At 43.2% G+C, this 20,771-nt stretch overlaps 1 protein-coding gene across 1 annotated transcript in view; it reads right to left on the minus strand.

The window, feature by feature from the left end:
- Positions 1 to 14,820: 14,820 nt before the first annotated feature.
- Positions 14,821 to 20,771, minus strand: part of USP33 (ubiquitin specific peptidase 33) — a 66,973-nt gene continuing 61,022 nt past the window's right edge. Inside the window, exons 22-24 of the mRNA XM_070405413.1 lie at positions 18,255 to 18,357; positions 16,596 to 16,664; positions 14,821 to 15,986 (exon numbers count right to left, since the gene is read on the minus strand). Of these exons, the coding sequence (XP_070261514.1) occupies positions 15,829 to 15,986; positions 16,596 to 16,664; positions 18,255 to 18,357 (330 nt within the window). The 3' untranslated portion in view covers positions 14,821 to 15,828. The remainder of the gene's footprint in view (positions 15,987 to 16,595; positions 16,665 to 18,254; positions 18,358 to 20,771) is intronic.

Below are 20,771 nucleotides of genomic sequence, written 5' to 3' on the forward strand. Positions count from 1 at the left end.
GCAAAACTCCACAGACTTGTAAAATAAATAAATGCCCTTGTATACCCATGAGGGGGGTATTTCGGTTTTTACATGGTCTAATTATAGCAAAAGTAACTGATATACTGGTTCTGGAGTCCATACTCCTCATAACTATATTGCTTTTAAAGGGTTGTGACTAGATATATTCAGCAGAGTTAGGAATTTGAGACTATAGTTTGGAAGAGACCTTATGGGTAGTGAAATATCCTTGAGAATCATTTTAAAAGAAGTGACAGTTGAGCCGTAACCGTTTTGGCTCAGTGGATAGAGCGTCGGCCTGCGGACTGACGGGTCCCAGGTTCGATTCCAGTCAAGGGCATGTACCTTGGTTGCGGGCACATCCCCAGTAGGGGGTGTGAAGGAGGCAGCTGATTGATGTTTCTAACTCTCTATCCCTCTTCCTTCCTCTCTGTAAAAAAATCAATAAAATATATTTTAAAAAAGAAAAGAAAAGAAGTGACAGTTGAAAGAAAGGCAGTGAAGGAGCTCCCTAATTGAGACTATGTACAGGGGAGGGCAAAAGCAGGTTTACAGTTGTGAATACATGGAATATATAGTTTATTCTCTTATTATTATTTATTATTGTATTACAGTGGAACCCTGTTTCTCACACTTAATTCATTCTGGAAGGCTGTTTGAGAAGCAATTTGTTAAAAAAAAATGAATCATTTTTTCCCCAAAAGAAATAATGTAAATTGAATTAATCCATTCCAGATCCCCAATAATTCTGTTTTAACCTTTCTTATATACAATTTATGTGTAATGTACTGTTTAATTTATAAATACTTTTCTTACATTTATCAAACCACCCCCTACTGCCTTATACGAATTTTTCATGTATCACTGCCTCAGAAATGCTATAACTGCTTTTCATTTATCCCAGTGGTTCTCAACCTTGGCTGCACATTAGAATCACCTGGGAATCTTTTTAAAATCCTGACTTCTGGGCCTCATCCTCCGGAAATTCTGTTTCTTTGTTATGGGGTGGGGCCACAACATTAGTAACAAAGAAACAGAATTTCCGGAGGATGAGGCAGAAACGAGGATTTTAAAAAGATTCCCAGGTGATTCTAATGTGCGGCCAAGGTTGAGAACCACTGATTTATCCAATCAAGTTTTTCTACATATTCAATTGCCTGTGATTGTTTTGTAAGCACTTTCACACCCTTAGCAATATTAGCACTCCATGGCCTCTTCAGTTTTTTGTTTTTTTTGTTTTTTGTTTTTTTTTAATTAAATCTTTATTGTTCAGATTATTACATTTGTTCCTCTTTTTTCCCCCCATAACTCCCCTCCTTCCAGCTCCCACCCCACCCTCCACCCTCACTCCCCACCCACTGTGTTCATCCATAGGTGCATGATTTTTGTCCAGTCACTTCCCGCATCTCCCACACCCCTTTTTCCCCCAAGAATAGTCAGTCTATTCCCTTTCTATGTCCCTGATTCTATTATAATCACCAGTTCATTCTGTACATCAGGTTATTTATTCACTTGATTCTTAGATTCATTTGTTGATAGATGCATGTTTGTTGTTCATAATTTGTATCTTTACCTTTTTCTTCTTCTTCCTCTTCTTAAAGGATACCTTTCAGCATTTCATATAATACTGGTTTGGCGGTGATGAACTCCTTTAGCTTTTCCTTATCTGTGAAGCTCTTTATCTGACCTTCAATTCTGAATGATAGCTTTGCTGGATAAAGTAATCTTGGTTGTAGGTTCTTGGTATTCAGCACTTTGAATATTTCTTGCCATTCCCTTCTGGCCTGCAAAGTTTCTGTTGAGAAATCAGCTGACAGTCGTATGGGTATTCCCTTGTAGGTAATTAAGCCTCTTTCTCTTGCTGCTTTTAAGATTTTCTCTTTGTCTTTTGCTCTTGGCATTTTAATGATGATGTGTCTTGGTGTGGTCCTCTTTGGATTCCTTTTGTTTGGGGTTCTCTGCGCTTCTTGGACCTGTAAGTCCATTTCTTTCTCCAGGTGGGGGAAGTTTTCTGCCATTATTTCTTGAAATAGGTTTTCAATATCTTGCTGTCTCTCATCTTCTGGCACTCCAATGACTCTGATATTAGACCGCTTAAAGCTGTCCCAGAGGCTCCTTACACTATCTTCACACTTTCGGATTCTTTTTTCATTTTGCTTTTCCAATTGGGTGTTTTTTGTCGAATCTTTGGTTTGATTATTGTACTCCTCTGGTCTGCTATTGGGTATAATATTCTTTATTTCAGTCCGTGTATGCTTACTTTCTAATTTCTTTATCGTAGCATCGAGGGTCTCATTAGTTTTCGTGAGGCTCTGCACAAATTTATGGCAAGCCCTCAAAATTGCGATTCTTAGCTCCATATCCTCCATTTCTGTCATGTTTCTTTGTCTCCGCATCTTTTATGCTTTCTTGGTGCACCCCCTTGTGGTCTCTGTGCGCAGTCTTGTTCTAGCCAAGCCTTAATTGTTGTAGTTAACACTAGAGGGATTTGACCCCCAGGCCGGCTGGCTGTAGGAATCAGCTGTATGGAAAACGTCTGCCTTCTGGGGAGGCGCTAATCCAGCCTTTGCCTGAGGCGATCGGCAAATGGCTGTGCGCAGGCTTTGGGCGGGGCGGGCTCAACAGGGCGGGCGGAGGGAGCAGTTATGGCCACGCTCAGTCCTGTTCCCAGAGGCTCTGCTTCTCAGAACCCCGGCAGCCACTGCAAACCTCGGAGAGAAAGCTGCCCTCAGGTTCCAACTGATGCCGGATAATCCCGCTTCTCCCGTTTGAGTCTGGGTCCCTAGAGACTCGCCCGGATCTGGAGCCCAGAGTCTGAGACTCACTCCCGACAGAAAACGACAACTGCGCCCTCAGCCACCAGCCCGCTTTGCGCGCGCGCCTCGGTACCTTTGTATTTTCCACACTGCGCCGCCTCTGAGCCTTGATTTGCTGTTCTCTTTCCTTCTAGTTGTAGAGTCTCTCTTCAGCCAGCCTACCTGTGGTTCTGGGTGATGTCCGTTCAGTCTTTTAGTTGTATTTTTGAAATGGTTGTTTGCGGCAGCGGTCTCCGGTGTTTACCTACGCCGCCATCTTGGTCTCCCCCTTCAGTTTTAAAATTGTACTAACCCTCGATTTTACCAGCAACAAAAGCGTTCTCTCCTTTCTTTGTTGCCTGAGACCCTTTTTTGTCTTGGTGAGGTATCAGCAAGAAAGGGTTGTCAGGTTGAAAACTGAAGTTTTGGTCGAAAACCAAGACTATTTTTTCTGTGAACAACTTGGTCGAGAACAACTTGGTTGAGATGAGACACACTTGAGAACCGAGGTTTATTTGTATCATAACTGTAATCTACTTTGCTCACCCCTGTATTTACAAACGTAGAGTGATAGGCCTGGCCAGCGTGACTCAGTGGTTGAGCATCGACCTGTGAACCAGGAGGTCATAGTTAGGTTCTCGGCCAGGGCACATGCCTGGGTTGTGGGCTCAATCCCTAGTGTAGGTTGTGTGGGAGGCAGCCGATCGGTGATTCTCATGTTTCTCTCTCCCTCTCTTTCCTCTCTGGTAAATATGTTAAGAAAAAAAAGTAGCGTGTTGGGATTTATCAGTCAACATCCAGAATAAGAGGTAAAAAGAGAAGACACAGCCCTAAATTGTTTGGCTAAATGGATAGAGCGTCTGCCTGCGGACTGAAGGGTCCCAGTTTCGATTCCGGTCAAGGGCATATACCTTGGTTGCAGGCACATCCCCAGTAGGGAGTGTGCAGGAGGCAGCTAAATTGATGTTTCTTTCTCATCAATGTTTCTAACTCTCTATCCCTCTCCCTTTCTCTCTGTAAAAAATCAATAAAATATATTTGTTTTTTTTAAAAAAGAGAAGACACAGTAGGCAGATATGCAGGGAGGGAGCGTGGTCAGGGGTGAGGGAGTTGATAAAATGCAGCACCATGCCAGTTTAGAAAGGAAGATTCAGGATATAGTTATCACTGAGAAACATGGGCTTTGGAATTAGACACACCTAGATCTGACTTTTGACACTTAATGTACTTACACATTAATCTGTAAACATGTTTAGGCTAGTGCCTGACAGTTGCTAAGAACTTAACATTAGCCCTGGCCAGTATGGCTTGGTTGGTGTCATTACATGCACCAAAAGGTTGCTGATTTGGGTTTGATTTCTAGTCAGGGGAAATGCTCAGGTTGCAGGTTTGATCCCCAGTTGGTGGTGTGCAATAGACAGCTGATGGATGTTATGATATCATATCGATATCTCTCTCTCTCTCCCTCTCCCCCCTTCCTCTCTCTCTAAAATTTAATTTTAAAAAATCTTTTTTTTTTTTTTTTTTTTTATAATTTTTATTTCTTAAAGTATTACAAAGAGTATTACATATGTCTCCTTTTTCCCCCCCATGACATTCCCCCGGCCCCTACCCCCCGCCCCCCCCCGCCCCGTGTCTTGTGTCCATTGGTTAATCTTATATGCATGCATATAAGTCCTTCAGTTGGTCTCTTAATCCCCCCCCCCCAACCCTCCCCAGGCTCCCCATTGTAGTTTAACATTCTGTTCAATGTTGCTCTGCTTCTGTATCTACACCTGTTCATCAGTCCATACTGGTCCCCTTTATTTGTCCCAACCTCACTGGAGTAGTCTCAACCTCACCAGGGCCGTCTGAGCCTCACCAGGGCCATTTCAACCTCACCGGGGTCGTCCCTACCTCACGGGGGCCGTTTCAACCTCACCGGGGTCGTCCCTACCACACCAGGGCCGTTTCAACCTGACTGGGGTTGTCTCTACCACACCGGGGCTGTTTCAACCTGACCGGGGTTGTCCCTACCACACCGGGGCCGTTTCGACCTGACTGGGGTCGTCCCTACCTCACGGGGGCCGTTTCAACCTGACCGGGGTTGTCCCTACCACGCCGGGGCCGTTTCGACCTGACTGGGGTCGTCCCTACCTCACGGGGGCCGTTTCAACCTGACCCGGGTTGTCCCTACCACGCCGGGGCCGTTTCGACCTCACCGGGGTCTTCCCTACCTCACGGGGGCCGTTTCAACCTGACCGGGGTTGTCCCTACCACGCCGGGGCCGTTTCGACCTGACTGGGGTCGTCCCTACCTCACGGGGGCTGTTTCAACCTCACCGGGGTCGTCCCTACCTCACGGGGGCCGTTCTCTCTCCCTCTCCCCCCTTCCTCTCTCTCTAAAATTTAATTTTAAAAAATCTTTTTTTAAAAAAATATATTTTATTGATTTTTTACAGAGAGGAAGGGAGAGGGGTAGAGAGCCAGAAACATCGATGAGAGAGCAACCCAGGTACATGCCCTTGACGGGAATCAAACATGGGACCTTTTAGTCCGCAGGCCGACGCTCTACCCACTGAGCCAAACCGGTTTCGGCGTTTTTAAAAAATCTTAAAATGCCAAAACCGGTTTGGCTCAGTGGATAGAGCGTCGGCCTGCGGACTGAAGGGTCCCGGGTTCGATTTCGGTCAAGGGCATGTACCTTGGTTGCAGGCACGTCCCCAGTGGGGGGTGTGCAGGAGGCAGCTGATTGATGTTTCTCTCTCATCGACATTTCTGACTATCTCTCTCCCTTCCTCTCTGTAAAAAATCAATAAAATATATTTTTTTAAAAAAATCTTAAAAACACCTAACAAAAAGAGAAAAACTCAACATAAGTAGTGAATAGCAGTGGTTGTGTTATTACAACAGTTTTGAACAATAACCTATTTTCCCCCTAGAGAAATATTTCTAATTCCCTCACCACAGTCCTTCAAAATGGTAACAAGTATATTCAAACTAATCACTTTCCTTTAAGAGTTAGAGGAGTAGTTTTGAAACCCAAGGAAATTGCCTCTTTCTGATATAACCTATATATACATAAAAGCCTAATATGCAAAGTGTTCCCTCTGGAGTTTGACCAACCAGGCGTTTGATTGCTCACTATGACGTGCACTGGCCACTAGGGGGCGGTGCAGGACAAAGGAAGGCTGCAACCAGCAGCTGGCAGCCAGGGAAGGGAGGCCCCAGCCAGCAGCCAGCAGCCAACAGCCGCTAGGGACCCTACCCACGCAGGAATTTCATGCACTGGGCCTCTAGTTAACTATACATAATATTCCAAAGTTTGTTATGAAAATAGTAATGTGTGCTAATAAGCCATATAAATGTTTTTTAGCACGGTGGCAATAGAAACCAGATAGTGGATTTGAAAAGGAAAGAAGGTAAATACTGAAGTGGAAGCAAGTAGTTGTAGACCAATCAAATAAGTTTGTCAATAGAAGAAGTCAATAAACAGGTGTGGCAGATTAGTCTAGGTAATGTTCCTTTCCCTCAGCTCCTCCTTTCCAGGAAGGGAGGGTTTAGATTTAGCACATTTGAAGGAAAGGAACGGTGCTAGTGAAGAGGGAAAGTTTGAGATGTATGGTGTGGGCACTTGATTTCAAAATGTACAGAAGCACACACTCTCTCTCTATGGAGCACACAGCACACCTGCACCTTTCCCCAGGAAGAGCTCTTTCTCTCTGGACCACACCTATGCCTTCCTTTTTCCTAAGCTCTAAGGGCCCTTCTTTTGCCTCTGTAACTTGTCTCCTGAGCCCACATGGTCCATCTGGCTCACTTCCTCTGCCTCTGTAATTTCTTTTTTTTTTTTTTTTTTTTTTTTAAATATATTTTATTGATTTTTTACAGAGAGGAAGGGAGAGGGATAGAGAGTTAGAAACATCGATGAGAGAGAAACATCGATCAGCTGCCTCCTGCACACCCCCTACTGGGGACGTGCCTGCAACCAAGGTACATGCCCTTGACCGGAATCGAACCTGGGACCCTTGAGTCCGCAGGCCGACGCTCTATCCACTGAGCCAAACCGGTTAGGGCTGTAATTTCTAAATTAACTTTTGCTTGTAAAAAACTGTACAGAGGGAAGTGAGAGGGCATGAAAAGTACACCGAATGAATAAAATAATGGGGGAAGAGAGGAAATTAGAGGCAAAGAGAAGGGCTTCTTTCTCTAATCTAGAAAGAAAAAAGTTACCAAATATTAAGAGGTGGCAACAAAAGGAAGACAAAGGAGCTTATGCCTCCTCAATCTTAGCAAGAGAGGGGTGAGGTTATCTGCTGCAGTCAGGTTAACACATTGCGTACCGCATAGAAATCTCTAAGACATACGCCAGGGACCGCACGTTTTTGGGCAAACTGCACGTTATTTAAATCATCATAATGCACTTTAGGTGTTGTTTTTCAATAATTATAACATTTTTATTTACAAAAACAATTGAACAATTAAAGTTCCTAGTACTTTTTTAACATGGTACTGCGTAAAACATTTTCCTCTATGAAGAGGGACCAAACAAAATTTAAATAAGTATCTAGATTCACTCCTTTTTCCATGAGTGTGAAAAACGAGAACACGCGTGAGCGGTCCTTAACAGCACGCGAAACACGAGAAAACTCCTGAGTGGTACGAAATGTGTTAAGAGCAAGGTTTGGAAGAGCTGACATGGCAGTATGCTATCCCAAGTGTTAGGGTCGCTGAAGGAGGAATGCACGAGGCCAAAAGAGGTAAAGAATTATGAATTTATTAGTGGCCCGGTACATGGATTCGTGCACATTGAAAGGAAATTAACTAGAAGAAATATTTTAATATCACTATTCGCCCTTTCTCTATAATAGAAGTGTCAACCAAATTCATGAATGACAATGACAGATCGATACACACGCACGGGATTGGGACCAGCGAGAGCTTTATATGTATCATGCATTCACGAGTCATTTATTTTTAAATTACTAGCGTGCATCATATGTACTGGTACCGGCTGGTCAGACAGATGGTTGGATGGACATACAGTGGGTCACTTAGCCTTTTATATATATAGACTAGACGCCCAGTGCACAATACACGTGCATGGGTAGGGTCCCTAGGCCTGGCCAGCAATCAGGGCCGATCTGTGGGGCAACCAGAGGGCAATTGGGGGGTCCCCGCTGGCACCTACCTTGGCCAGCCTGGCACCGCCTGTTCGCCAGCCCCGCCCCCCACCACCGGTTGCCTCCCTCTGCAGGGCCATTGGGGGTGGGGGGACGACCCACTGGCACCTGCCTTGGCTGGCCTGGGGCCTGCAGGCTGGGGGCAGCTCCTGCATTGAGAGTCTTCCCCTGGTGGTCAGTGCGCGTCATAGCGACCAGTCATTCTGCCGGTGTTCCACCATTTGGTCGATTTGCATGTTAGGCTTTTATTATTTAGGATTGCCAGTGCACGTCATATGTACTGGCCAGTCAGATGGATGGACGGTTGGTCACTCAGCCTTTTATATATAGAGATTAGGTGATCTGGATACCAGATGGAGTGAGCCCCAAAATGGCACCAGCACCTAGGGACAGGGAGTCAGAGATTTTTAAATAATTCTAGGTGGGCTTTTTCTGGGTGGCTCCAAAGGGGAAAGAGAATGGTCTTAGCAAGTGGAATGTGGTCTCAGCAAGTGGAATGTGATCTAAGCAAAAGGGAATGCTGATTGTGAAGTGGTCTAAAGGTCAGTTCCCAGGGGAAGGGTGTTGCTTTAATTATTTGACCAGACCTAACACCAAGGAATTGACATATTTTGTATATGGTAATATATACTGTATTCTTACAATAAAATAAACTAGAGAAAACATTACTTAAAAATCATAAGGAAAACACATTCACAGTATCTCCTGAAAAAAAATCCATGTATAAGTAGACCCACAAAGCTCAAAACAATGTTGCTCAAGGATCAACTGTATAAGCAAACTGACTTCCGTATCCAAAAACTAATCACGAGAGAACACCAAGATGGCGGCATAGGTAAACACCGGAGACTGCTGCCACAAACAACCACTTCAAAAATACAACTAAAAGACGGAACGGACATCACCCAGAACCACAGGAAGGCTGGCTGAGGAGAGACTCTTCAACTAGAAGGAAAGACAACAGCATACCGAGGCTCAGAGGAGGCGCAGTGTGGAAAATTTAAAGGTGTGGAGGTGCGCGCATAAAGCGGGCTGGTGGCTGAGTGCGCAGTTGTCGTTTTCAATCAGGAGGGAGTCTCAGACTCTGAGCTCCAGATCCAGGAGAGTCTCTAGGGACTCAGACTCAAACGGGAGAAGCAGGATTGTCTAGCATCAGTTGGAACGTGAGGGCAGCTTTCTCCCCGGGGTTTGCAGCGGTTGCTGGGGTTCTGAGAAGCAGAGCCTCTGGGAAGGGGACTGAGAGCAGCCATAACCGCTCCCTCCGCCCGCCCCGTTGATCCCGCCCCGCCCAAGCCCTGCGCAGAGCCATTTGCCGGATCACCTCAGGCAAAGGCTAGATTAGCACCTCCCCAGAGGACAGAAGTTTTCCAGGCAGTCACAGCTGATTCTTACAGCCAGTCGGCCTGGTGGTCAAATCCCTCTAGTATTAACTACAATAATCAAGGCTTAACTAGAACAAGACTGCGCACAAAGACCACAAGAGGGTGCACCAAGAAAGCATAAAAAATGCGAAGACAAAAAAACATGACAGAAATGGAGGATATGGAGCTAAAAAACGCAATTTTGAGGGCTTGCAATAAACTTGAGGAGAGCCTCACGAAAACTAATGAGACCCTCGATGCTATGATAAAGAACCAACTAGAAATTAAGCATACACGGACTGAAATAAAGAATATTATACCCAATAGCAGACCAGAGGAGCGCAAGAGTCAAGTCAAAGATTTGAAATGCGAAGAAGCAAAAAACAACCGGAAAAGCAAAATGAAAAAAGAATCCGAAAATACAAAGATAGTGTGGGGAGCCTCTGGGACAGCTTCAAGCTCACTAATATCAGAATTATAGGGGTGCCAGAAGATGAGAGACAGCAAGATATTGAAAACCTATTTGAAGAAATTGAAAGGGCGAGGGCTAGGCCCTCCACCTTGCCCCAGGGTAAGGGCTACACCCTCCACCTTGCCCCAGGGTAAGGGCTACGCCCTCCACCTTGCCCCAGGGTAAGGGCTACACCCTCCACCTTGCCCCAGGGTAAGGGCTACGCCCTCCACCTTGCCCCAGGGTAAGGGCTACGCCCTCCATCTTGCCCCAGGGTAAGTGCTCCATCTTACCTTGGCCACATGCTTGGCAAGGAGCTTCTTCCCGGAAGTCTAAGCCTCTGCTAGCCACACCCAGGAACAAGACACCGACTTGTGCCTGGCCAATCGGCAGAGCACAGTCCTTTCTCCTCCCCTTACTCCAACTCCCCCTATATTACCCGTCTCCACATAGAGTTATCTCTCTCTGCTTCCTGCTGCTGTGTCAGCAAGGTGGGGGAGCCGAGCTAGCTCGAATAAAGACTCTTATGCTTTTGCATCGGACATGGCTGGCTCCCTGATGTGGTTTCTTGGGGATCCTGAAATCTGGGCATAACAGAAATAATGGCAGAAAACTTCCCCCACCTGGTGAAAGAAATGGACTTACGGGTCCAAGAAGCGCAGAGAACCCCAAACAAAAGGAATCCAAAGAGGACCACACCAAGACACATCATAATTAAAATGCCAAGAGCAAAAGACAAAGAGAGAATCTTAAAAGCAGCAAGAAAAAGAGACTCAATTACCTACAAGGGAATACCCATACGACTATCAGCTGATTTCTCAACAGAAACTTTGCAGGCCAGAAGGGAATGGCAAGAAATATTCAAAGTGCTGAATACCAAGAACCTACAACCAAGATTACTTTATCCAACAAAGCTATCATTCAGAATTGAAGGTCAGATAAAGAGCTTCACAGATAAGGAAAAGCTAAAGGAGTTCATCACCACTAAACCAGTATTATACGAAATGCTGAAAGGTATCCTTTAAGAAGAGGAAGAAGAAAAAGGTAAAGATACAAATTGTGAACAACAAACATGCATCTATCAACAAGTGAATCTAAGAATCAAGTGAATAAATAATCTGATGTACGGAATGAACTGGTGATTACAATGAATTAGGGACATAGAAAGGGAATTGACTGACTACTCTTGGCGGGGAAAGGGGAATGGGAGATGCGGGAAGAGACTGGACAGAAATCGTGCACCTATGGATGAGGACAGTGGGTGGGGAGTGAGGGCGGAGGGTGGGATGGGAACTGGGAGGAGGGGAGTTATTGGGGGGGGGCGGGGAAAGAGGAACAAATGTAATCTAAACAATAAAGATTAAAAAAAAAACTAATCACTTTCATTTTATAAATCTAGGTACTCAACACATGTAAGCTCTTACTATCTTGACAGCAATGTTCCTATTTCTCAGCTTAAGTATTCCCAAGAAAATCATCCTTAGATAAATCTTTTCTTTTATTCCACACCTGTCAACATATACACCAACCTTTAGCTGAGAGTCTGGGACTGCTACCATTTTGCTTACTGTATAGTTAATGTATTTTGAGGATTAAAATGTAAAATCCTATATAATTAAAGCCTAATATGCAAACTGTCACCTTGACTGGGAGTTCTGCTAGTTAAACCACTTGCTATGATGGGCGCTGACCACAAGGGGGCGGCGTGGAACATGGCGGACATTGGCAACATGATGCTGGCAGCAGGCAGCAGTGGAGATGCTGCAGGCCCTCGTGAGAGCAGGACCAGGGTGAGATGGTGGAGCAAGTGAGTGGGCGGCGCCAGGCCAAGGCAGATGCAAGCCACTGGTCACCGGGAGGGGCCAAGAGCCCCACCAATTCGACTGCCCAGCTGCCACCGGGCTCCCAGGTGCTAAGGGAGCCGGGTGGGGGCCCGATGCCCTGCCGATCTGATCGCAGGGCAACCGGCAGCGGCAGCGGGGGCAGGGCCATTGTCCTGCTGGGAGCTGGGCGGTGGTGGCGGGGGGGTGGCAGCGCAATCAGCGGGGCGACTGGGCCCCCCGAGGCGGTGACCAGTGGCAGCAGTGGGGGTGTGGGGCCGCCACCAGGCTCTCAGCACCTAGGAGCTGGGTGGCGGTGGGGCGATCGGCCCCTGCAGGTGGCAACCAGCGGCAGCAGTGTGGGGCAGGTGGCCAGGGGAAGGGAAGGAGTACCCAGCCGGCAGCCGCTAGGGACTCTACCAGTGCCCGAATTTCATGCACTGGGCCTCTAGTAAAATTATATAAGCTCTTAGAGACCAGTATTTTTTTTTTTTTTTTTATTATATAAATCTTTATTGTTCAGATTATTACATTTGTTCCTCTTTTTTCCCCCCATAACTCCCCTCCTTCCAGCTCCCACCCCACCCTCCACCCTCACTCCCCACCCACTGAGTTCATCCATAGGTGCATGATTTTTGTCCAGTCTCTTCCCGAATCTGCCATTCCCCTTTCCCCCCCAAGAATAGTCAGTCCATTCCCTTTCTATGTCCCTGATTCATTATAGTCACCAGTTCATTCTGTACATCAGGTTATTTATTCACTTGATTCTTAGATTCATTTGTTGATAGATGCATATTTGTTGTTCATAATTTGTATCTTTACCTTTTTCTTCTTCTTCCTCTTCTTAAAGGATACCTTTCAGCATTTCATATAATACTGGTTTGGCGGTGATGAACTCCTTTAGCTTTTCCTTATCTGTGAAGCTCTTTATCTGACCTTCAATTCTGAATGATAGCTTTGCTGGATAAAGTAATCTTGGTTGTAGGTTCTTGGTATTCAGCACTTTGAATATTTCTTGCCATTCCCTTCTGGCCTGCAAAGTTTCTGTTGAGAAATCAGCTGACAGTCGTATGGGTATTCCCTTGTAGGTAATTGAGCCTCTTTCTCTTGCTGCTTTTAAGATTTTCTCTTTGTCTTTTGCTCTTGGCATTTTAATGATGATGTGTCTTGGTGTGGTCCTCTTTGGATTCCTTTTGTTTGGGGTTCTCTGCGCTTCTTGGACCTGTAAGTCCATTTCTTTCTCCAGATGGGGGAAGTTTTCTGCCATTATTTCTTGAAATAGGTTTTCAATATCTTGCTGTCTCTCATCTTCTGGCACTCCAATGACTCTGATATTAGTCCGCTTAAAGCTGTCCCAGAGGCTCCTTACACTATCTTCACACTTTCGGATTCTTTTTTCATTTTGCTTTTCCAATTGGGTGTTTTTTGTCGAATCTTTGGTTTGATTCTTGTGCTCCTCTGGTATGCTATTGGGTATAATATTCTTTATTTCAGTCCGTGTATGCTTACTTTCTAATTTCTTTATCGTAGCATCGAGGGTCTCATTAGTTTTCGTGAGGCTCTGCACAAATTTATGGCAAGCCCTCAAAATTGCGATTCTTAGCTCCATATCCTCCATTTCTGTCATGTTTTTTTGTCTCCGCATCTTTTATGCTTTCTTGGTGCACCCCCTTGTGGTCTCTGTGCGCTGTCTTGTTCTAGCCAAGCCTTAATTGTTGTAGTTAACACTAGAGGGATTTGACCACCAGGCCGACTGGCGGTGGAAATCAGCTGTGGGAAAACTTCAGTCCTCAGGGGAGGCGCTAGTCCAGCCCTTGCCTGAGGCGATCGGCAAATGGCTCTGCGCAGGGTTTGGGCGGGGCGGGCTCAACAGGGCGGGGGGGAGGGAGCAGCTATGGCCGCTCTCAGTCCGTCCCCAGGGGCTCTGCCTCTCTGTCCCAGCAATCGCTGCAAACCTCGGAGGGGCCGTAGCCAGACAGTCCCGCTTCTCCCGTTTGAGTCTGGGTCCCTAGAGACTCGCCCGGATCTGTAGCCCAGAGTCTGAGACTCGCTCCTGAGTGAAAACGACAATCGCGCCCTCAGCCGCCAGCCCTCTTTGCGCGGGCACCCTCACCACCGCACCGCCGTACCTTTAAATTTTCCACACTGCGCCTCCACTGAGCGTCGGAATGCTGTTGTTTTTGCTTCTAGTTGAAGAGACTCTCCTCAGCCAGCCTTCCCGTGGTTCTGGTTGATGTCCGCTCCGACTTTTAGTTGTATTTTTGAAGTGGTTGTCCACGGCGGCAGTCTCCGGTGTTTACCTATGCCGCCATCTTCGATTCTCCTCGCCGAGACCAGTATTCTTAATCATATTATATATCCCAATGACAGATGCTATTAATGAATATGACTAATACTATAACCTGTTTTCAAAAGAATTCATTGGAAGATAATATATCATGGTACATAAGAGCACTGATGAACTTACATTGACTTGAGCTGGAGTCTCACATCTGCCTTTCTTTGCTGTATGACTTAGGGCAAGCCACTTTACCTAAATCATAGGGTGTAATGGCTGAAATGTCATAAATATTCAGTGAAGGGCAAGCACTATTAAAAATACTTTTTTGATTATCTCCTAAGTGACAGGAGTTTCACTAAACTGGTGATTCAGAAAAGATCAATAACATCATGCAGTCTTTGAAGAGGATCATAGTATAATTATAAAGAAGAAAACTAAAGACAATATACATTTTAAAAAATTCAAATAGACTTAATGGCTAATAAGCTCATCATTTCATTAAACATCAGAACTTTACAATGAATGACTTATTTTGCATACTTCTGATTAAGAAATAATAAAAAGACATTAATATTAACACTTCAGAGCCTTCGCTATTAATGCCTATTGAAAGGGCGAGGGCTAGGTCCTCCATCTTGCCCCAGGGTAGGGGCTACATCCTACTCTGCTAGCCACACCCAGGCAGCAGAGCACAGTCCTTTCTCCTCCCCTTACTCCAACCCCCGCTATAAAATCCCCGTCTCTACGCGGGGTTTGGTCTCTCGGCCACTTGGCTTGCCATTGTGTCGGCAAGTCTGGTGGACGGGGAGCTCAAGCTAGCTTGAAATACAGATTCTTATGCTTTTGCATCGGACTGGCTGGCTCCCCGATGTTGGTTTCTTGGGGATCTTGAAATCTGGGCATAACACCTATCAAATAATCTCAACATGCAAGTTATCCATTTTAAAATCATTTTTATTGAACTAATTTAAACAACACAGTTTTAGTTGGTGGCAGATGCCCCCAACCAAAACAAAGCCATCATGAATGCTATTCACCATATTAAAGTAATCCAGTTTGTTTCTGCAGTTGGAATATAGTTAAACTTTTGACATCACATAATCAAGCAAATAGCAGTGCATACTGTATTAATCAATGACTTTATGCATTTCATTTAAAAAATCATTTTGCAAGTGGCTTCAGCTTTATAAACAATCTCATTGACACATTCCATACTCATGCTCTCAAAATAAAGTGCCCTAAAAACTAAGCTTTTTACTGATAATAATGAATTCTATCGAGGGTTATAGAAAGGAATTGAACTTTAATATTTTACAGTATAAGAGGCAATAAGTTACTGATATCTCCTGACACAAATTCCACTCAAACTAAATACATCCTTGATACATTCAAAAAGACATTTTTAATATTAATATGCTAGTTTATGTGCTGCAGTGCAAAAGAAGTGACACCCTAACGTTTCCTGAGCTTTAGGAAATTAACGTTTTTCCGACTACAACTCTCAATTTAAAATAGGCTTTATATTATACGAAGCCATGTCAAAATTACACAATTAAATTAAGTTTTTAGAAAACTGAAAAGATTGGTCAGAGTTATAATGGTTTAGGGTAATGAAAAAGTTTTCAAAGCAAAATTATTTACAAAACTATAAAGGATACTGTGGATCTGCACGTAGTATAAAGATCAAAGATAATCTACTGATTACCAAATGATCATAATTATTCCTCTCTTTTCAAAAATATTACACTAAAAGACTATGGTAAGTTAAAGCATTTAACATACCAACCTGTAGTATATTAAACATTTTAACAACTTTTTCCATAATGCCCAGTAAAAATGAATAAGAGATAATATATTAAAAATCAAGAAAATAAACATGCTTTTAGGAATGTTTCTGCATGTATATATGACAGGGGAAGTGAAAATGATTTCTCATTAGAACACTCTATATCCTCAAAATTACAAAGACCGAGTTTCTACTTCAATTTTTTCTTCTGCTTGTATTATATCCGGATCAACATGAACAACTGGAGGTCGTAGGATAACTTCAGGGCCTCCACCATATATAGACTGTAGAAAATTCCACGTTTCTTCAGAAATTTGACCAGAATCTGCTCCTAAAATTAATTGTACAGTGAAAGAATAATATTTACAAATTCATATTGCAAAGGCTTTCAAAATGTAACACACATACACACCTGCCCCAAAAGCATGAATATTGAGAACTTTGGGAACATGACTCTTCAAACTACCAGCCCATATTGTTGTAAGCTGCAACTTTATGGTCTGTCTTAAAAAGTTGGAGATCCTTTTTTTCTAGCTCCTATCAACAGCCGTAAAACCCTTCCTCAGAAAAATTAAAGACTGGGAGTTTTTCCACTATTTGTCCTACTTCATGAATGAATTATATCATTAAGCTGGGTTAAAAAGTGGCATAGAAGGCTAGTGACTCTATGTTCTTTTTTTTTTTTTTTTTTGTAAATATATTTTATTGATTTTTTACAAAGAAGAAGGGAGAGGGATAGAGAGTTAGAAACATCAACCAGGTGCCTCCTGCACGCTCCCCAGTGGGGATGTGCCCGCAACCAAGGTACATGCCCTTGACCGGAATCGAACCTGGGACCCTTGAGTCCGCAGGCCGATGCTCTATCCACTGAGCCAAACCGGTTCGGCTCTATGTTCTTAACAGTAACAAATACCAACAAGTAAATGTTAGTTGAACTTACCTTGCCTGAGCATCACACTGCCACATTTAGTGACTGCAATTTTAGTGTTATCAATAGGACCTGGAGGATCTAAGTTAAAAAGAAAAAGAAATGATGACGATGCATACTTTTCGTATAAATGCATCAAAGAATTACATATTTCTGTGTCTGAAATAACTGAAGGACATAACTGTATAATCAGATTGATTTTTTTTAGTCAAATTATTATAGACAATTCTTAACTATCTTCTGAACTTATTTTTTTGTGTGTCTTAGCCTCCCCAAAACAGATTCAGGAAAGAGAGAGGGGCTCTCTCACCACCATCCAAAATCTAATAGAAATGATTTCTTAGCTATTGATTGCACTTTTGTTGTTGTTGTTTTTAAAATATAACATTTATTGCTTAGACCAGCAGTTCTCAACCTGTGGGTCGCAACCCCTTTGGGGGTCAAACGACCCTTTCACAGGGGTCGCCTAAGACCATCGGAACACACATATATAATTACATGTTTTTTTTGTGATTAATCACTATGCTTTAATTATGTTTAATTTGTAACAATGAAATTGGGGTCACCACAACATGAAGAACTGTATTAAAGGGTCGCGGCATTAGGAAGGTTGAGAACCACTGGCTTAGATGGATCCCTTGCACTTTTAATGCTATAAAAGAACAATTCCTTTGTAATTAAAAAAGAAATGATACATTCTTAATTTGTTTCAGATTACCATTACTTAAACTATAACCAATAAGAGCTTTATAAAATAAAATGTTGGAATGCATCTTTTTAAATTGAATTTATTGGGGTGACATTGGTTAAAAAACCCCTACAGGTTTCAAGTGTACAACTCAATAAATCATCTGCACACTACATTGTATACCCATCACCCAAAGTCTCCTTCTGTTCCCATTTATCCCATTTGTCCTCCCACCTCCTCCAACACCCTTCCCTCAGGCTATCACTATACTGTTGTCTGTGTGTTATGTGAATATATATTTTTCTTTTTTTGCTTAATCTCTTTACCTTTTTTTCACCCCGCCAAAATTTACCCTTTTTTAATTTTAAGAAAACACCTTATTTGTTTTCCTCTTGAATACAAAAGTACAGTGCATGGTCATTATCAAAAGCTGGAAAAAAAGGTACAAGGAAGACAGTAGACTGTAATCCTGCTATACGAAGATAGGCAAACTGTTTTAGTATCTGTGTCGTCTTTTGCCTTTGCATATGTTTGCCTATTTTTTAATACAAAAGGTTCAAACTATGCATACTGTATTGCAATTTTTTTATGTATCAGTAACACCTTTATTTTTAAATTACTAAATACTGTCACAAAAATTATTTGTAAAGTCCATATAGTATCCCATTATAATGCACAAACCATAATTTAACCAACCTTATTTATTGTTGGTGGATTTTTTTTTAACTTCAATATTAAGATCATATCACAGATTAATTTTGTTTACTTCCTTTATTCTTGCTATGAGTCTGTTATAATTGATGAAACAGATTTAAAAATTCCCAGAACCAGAATATAAACTAGAATATAAGATTCCCCGAGGGCTAGAATCTTTGTCCATCTTGTTTACTGATGTAATCTCAAGTGTATATAGATATCCAAAAAATATTTGTTAAATAAACAAAAAATCTGCAAAGAATTTCATTTTTCAGTTAACCACTTACCTCCATCTTTACCCTTCACAAAACTTTCCCATTCTCTAAACCACTGCATACTGATGCAATAAAAAGTAGCTGGAGAGTCTTCCTCTTGGAATGCTCTGTTGAGCTATATGTAGGGAGGAAAAAATCAGTCACCTAATATTCAGAACTTGCTTTAAAGCAGAACAATACAATCATCCTACTTCAGTCTCTGATAAAGCCAGTTTCTCATACACGAAGAATGTGTACACTGACGCTGTTATTTTAGTACTAGCATACATGATAACATCTATTAAAAAAACAATTCTAGCCCAGCAGGTGTAGCTTAGAGGTTGAGCGTCAACCTATGAACCAGGAGGTCCCTGGTTCGATTCCCAGTCAGGGCACATGCCCAGGTTGTGGGCTGGGACATGCAGGAGGCAGCCATCATTGATGTTTCTTTCTCTCTCTCTCTCTCTCTGAAATTAATAATATATATATATATATTTTTTTTAAAAAACGCAATTATAGGTTATGTCTTAAATTTTAGCAAGTACAAACTGAAGGGACATAAAAGATTGGATAGGTGAAAACATTCAAGGCAAAGTCTTCAAAACAATAACTACTCTACATATATATTAAAAATATGATGGCCCTAGCTGGTTTGGCTCAGTGGATTGAGCATCAGCCCATGGACTACAGAGTCTTGGGTTCGATTTCTGTCAAGGGCATGATCCCCAGATGGTCCCAGTAGGGGTGCAATGTGGGAGGCAACCAATCGATGTCTCTCTCACATCGATGTTTCTCTCTGTCTCTTCCCCTCTCTTCCATTTTCAAAAAATCAGTGGAAAAATATCCTCGGGTGAGGATTAACAAAAGAGAAAAAAAAAATCTGATAATAAATTTTATTTAAACATACAATAGCCACTGTCTATGTATTACTTGTGTTCACTTAAGATACTGGTGGACATGTTGCAATTACAAACACAATGCTGCAATGAATGATCTTATCTAAGTCATTTTACAGGCAATATACATATATGTATAGGATAAATTCTCAAAAGTGGTGGTACAGACCCCAAAGATGTTCCACTCCTTCCTCTAGTCCTAAGACCTAAGGAATGGGTATGTGACTCAATCAAGGCAAAACTCTCTTAGAAATGGAAATCTTCAGAGAAGTGACCTAATGGTTAGAAGGGGGTCATTCTAATGCCAATTTTGTTAGCTGTATACTAGGAATACCTTGGTTCCTGAATTTCTGGAGGTGTGGCTATTCAATTTTTCTTTTCAATAATTTTTGTTTTGTTTTGTGTTTTTTTTTTTGCTTAAGTTAGCCATTTCTGCTTTCAACTAAAGAAAGCAGTTGACAGAAAAACTGGTACAGTAAGAGAGGTGGAGGCAACAGTGCCTGAGGAAAATGAAGAATATTTGGAATTTATCTAATTGTAATAGTGTGAAAAGATAGTGAGATGCCTAAAAATATTTCATGATGTGTAACTAAATGCCCACAGTACATACTATTGGTGGATGAAGACATCAAGTTCAGATCATGTCTCTCCTATAATCAAATCTAGTCAAAACCCTACAGTGCCGGGAGAAACCAAAATGGCGGCTTAGGTAAACACCGGAAATTGCTGCCTCGCACAACCACTTTAAAAAATACAAATAAGAGACAAAACGGACATCATCCAGAACCACAGGAAGTGCTGGCTGAGTGGAAATTCTACAACTAGAAGGAAAGAGAAAAGCACACTGAGACTCAGAGGAGGTGCGGTGTGGAAGTAAAGAGCAGAGGTACGAAAGCGCATGCCGAAAGGGCTGGCAACTGAGGACGCAGCACACGTGGAGAGGGCTGGCAGCTGAGGACACGGCGCACTTGGAGAGGGCTGGAAACTGAGGACGCGGTTGACTTTTTCAATCAGGAGGGAGTGTCAAGCTCCCGACTGCTCTGAACTCCAGTTCTGGGTGAGTCTCTGGGGACCCAGACTCATATGAGGAGAAACTGGACTGTCTGGCATCAGGCAGAACTCGAGGGTGGCTTTCTCTCAGAGGTGCTTGCAGCGATTACCAGGACACGAAACTCGGGGCCTCTTAAGGGTAGGACTGGGAAGCAGCCATAGCTGCTTGCTCCACCCTGCTGATCCCCTGAGGACCCGCCCCACCCAAGCTTTGTGCAGATTCATTTGCATATGAAAGGCCTTGCCCTTTGAAAGCTGAAAATTACCTAACAAATTGCAGCTGGATTAGAGAGACCCAGAACTTCCAAAAGAAGGTCCAAGGCCTCACAGCGGCTTCCATTGCATCACAGCTGGGCCTCATCTGGGCACCTCAAAACACCAAACAAAGAAAAGGAACTCACCATAGCTCCTGCTGGGTAGCCTCAGGCAGAGGCTAAAATAGCACCTCCTTAGAGATTCCAGAGCCAGTGTACCCAATGGTCAGAGTGGGACCATCCAGATTACAACTCCTCAGATCCATAAGGGACACACTCAGGGGGCAGACTCAGTGAGCACCAAAGCCCCACTGAAGCAAATCCTGCCCCATAAGGGTGTCTCCAGCTCA

The sequence above is a fragment of the Myotis yumanensis genome, unplaced genomic scaffold (genome assembly GCF_028538775.1).
Source record: "Myotis yumanensis isolate MYYU_CA2020_CCGP unplaced genomic scaffold, mMyoYum1.0.hap1 SCAF_2, whole genome shotgun sequence".
Lineage (NCBI taxonomy): Eukaryota > Metazoa > Chordata > Mammalia > Chiroptera > Vespertilionidae > Myotis > Myotis yumanensis.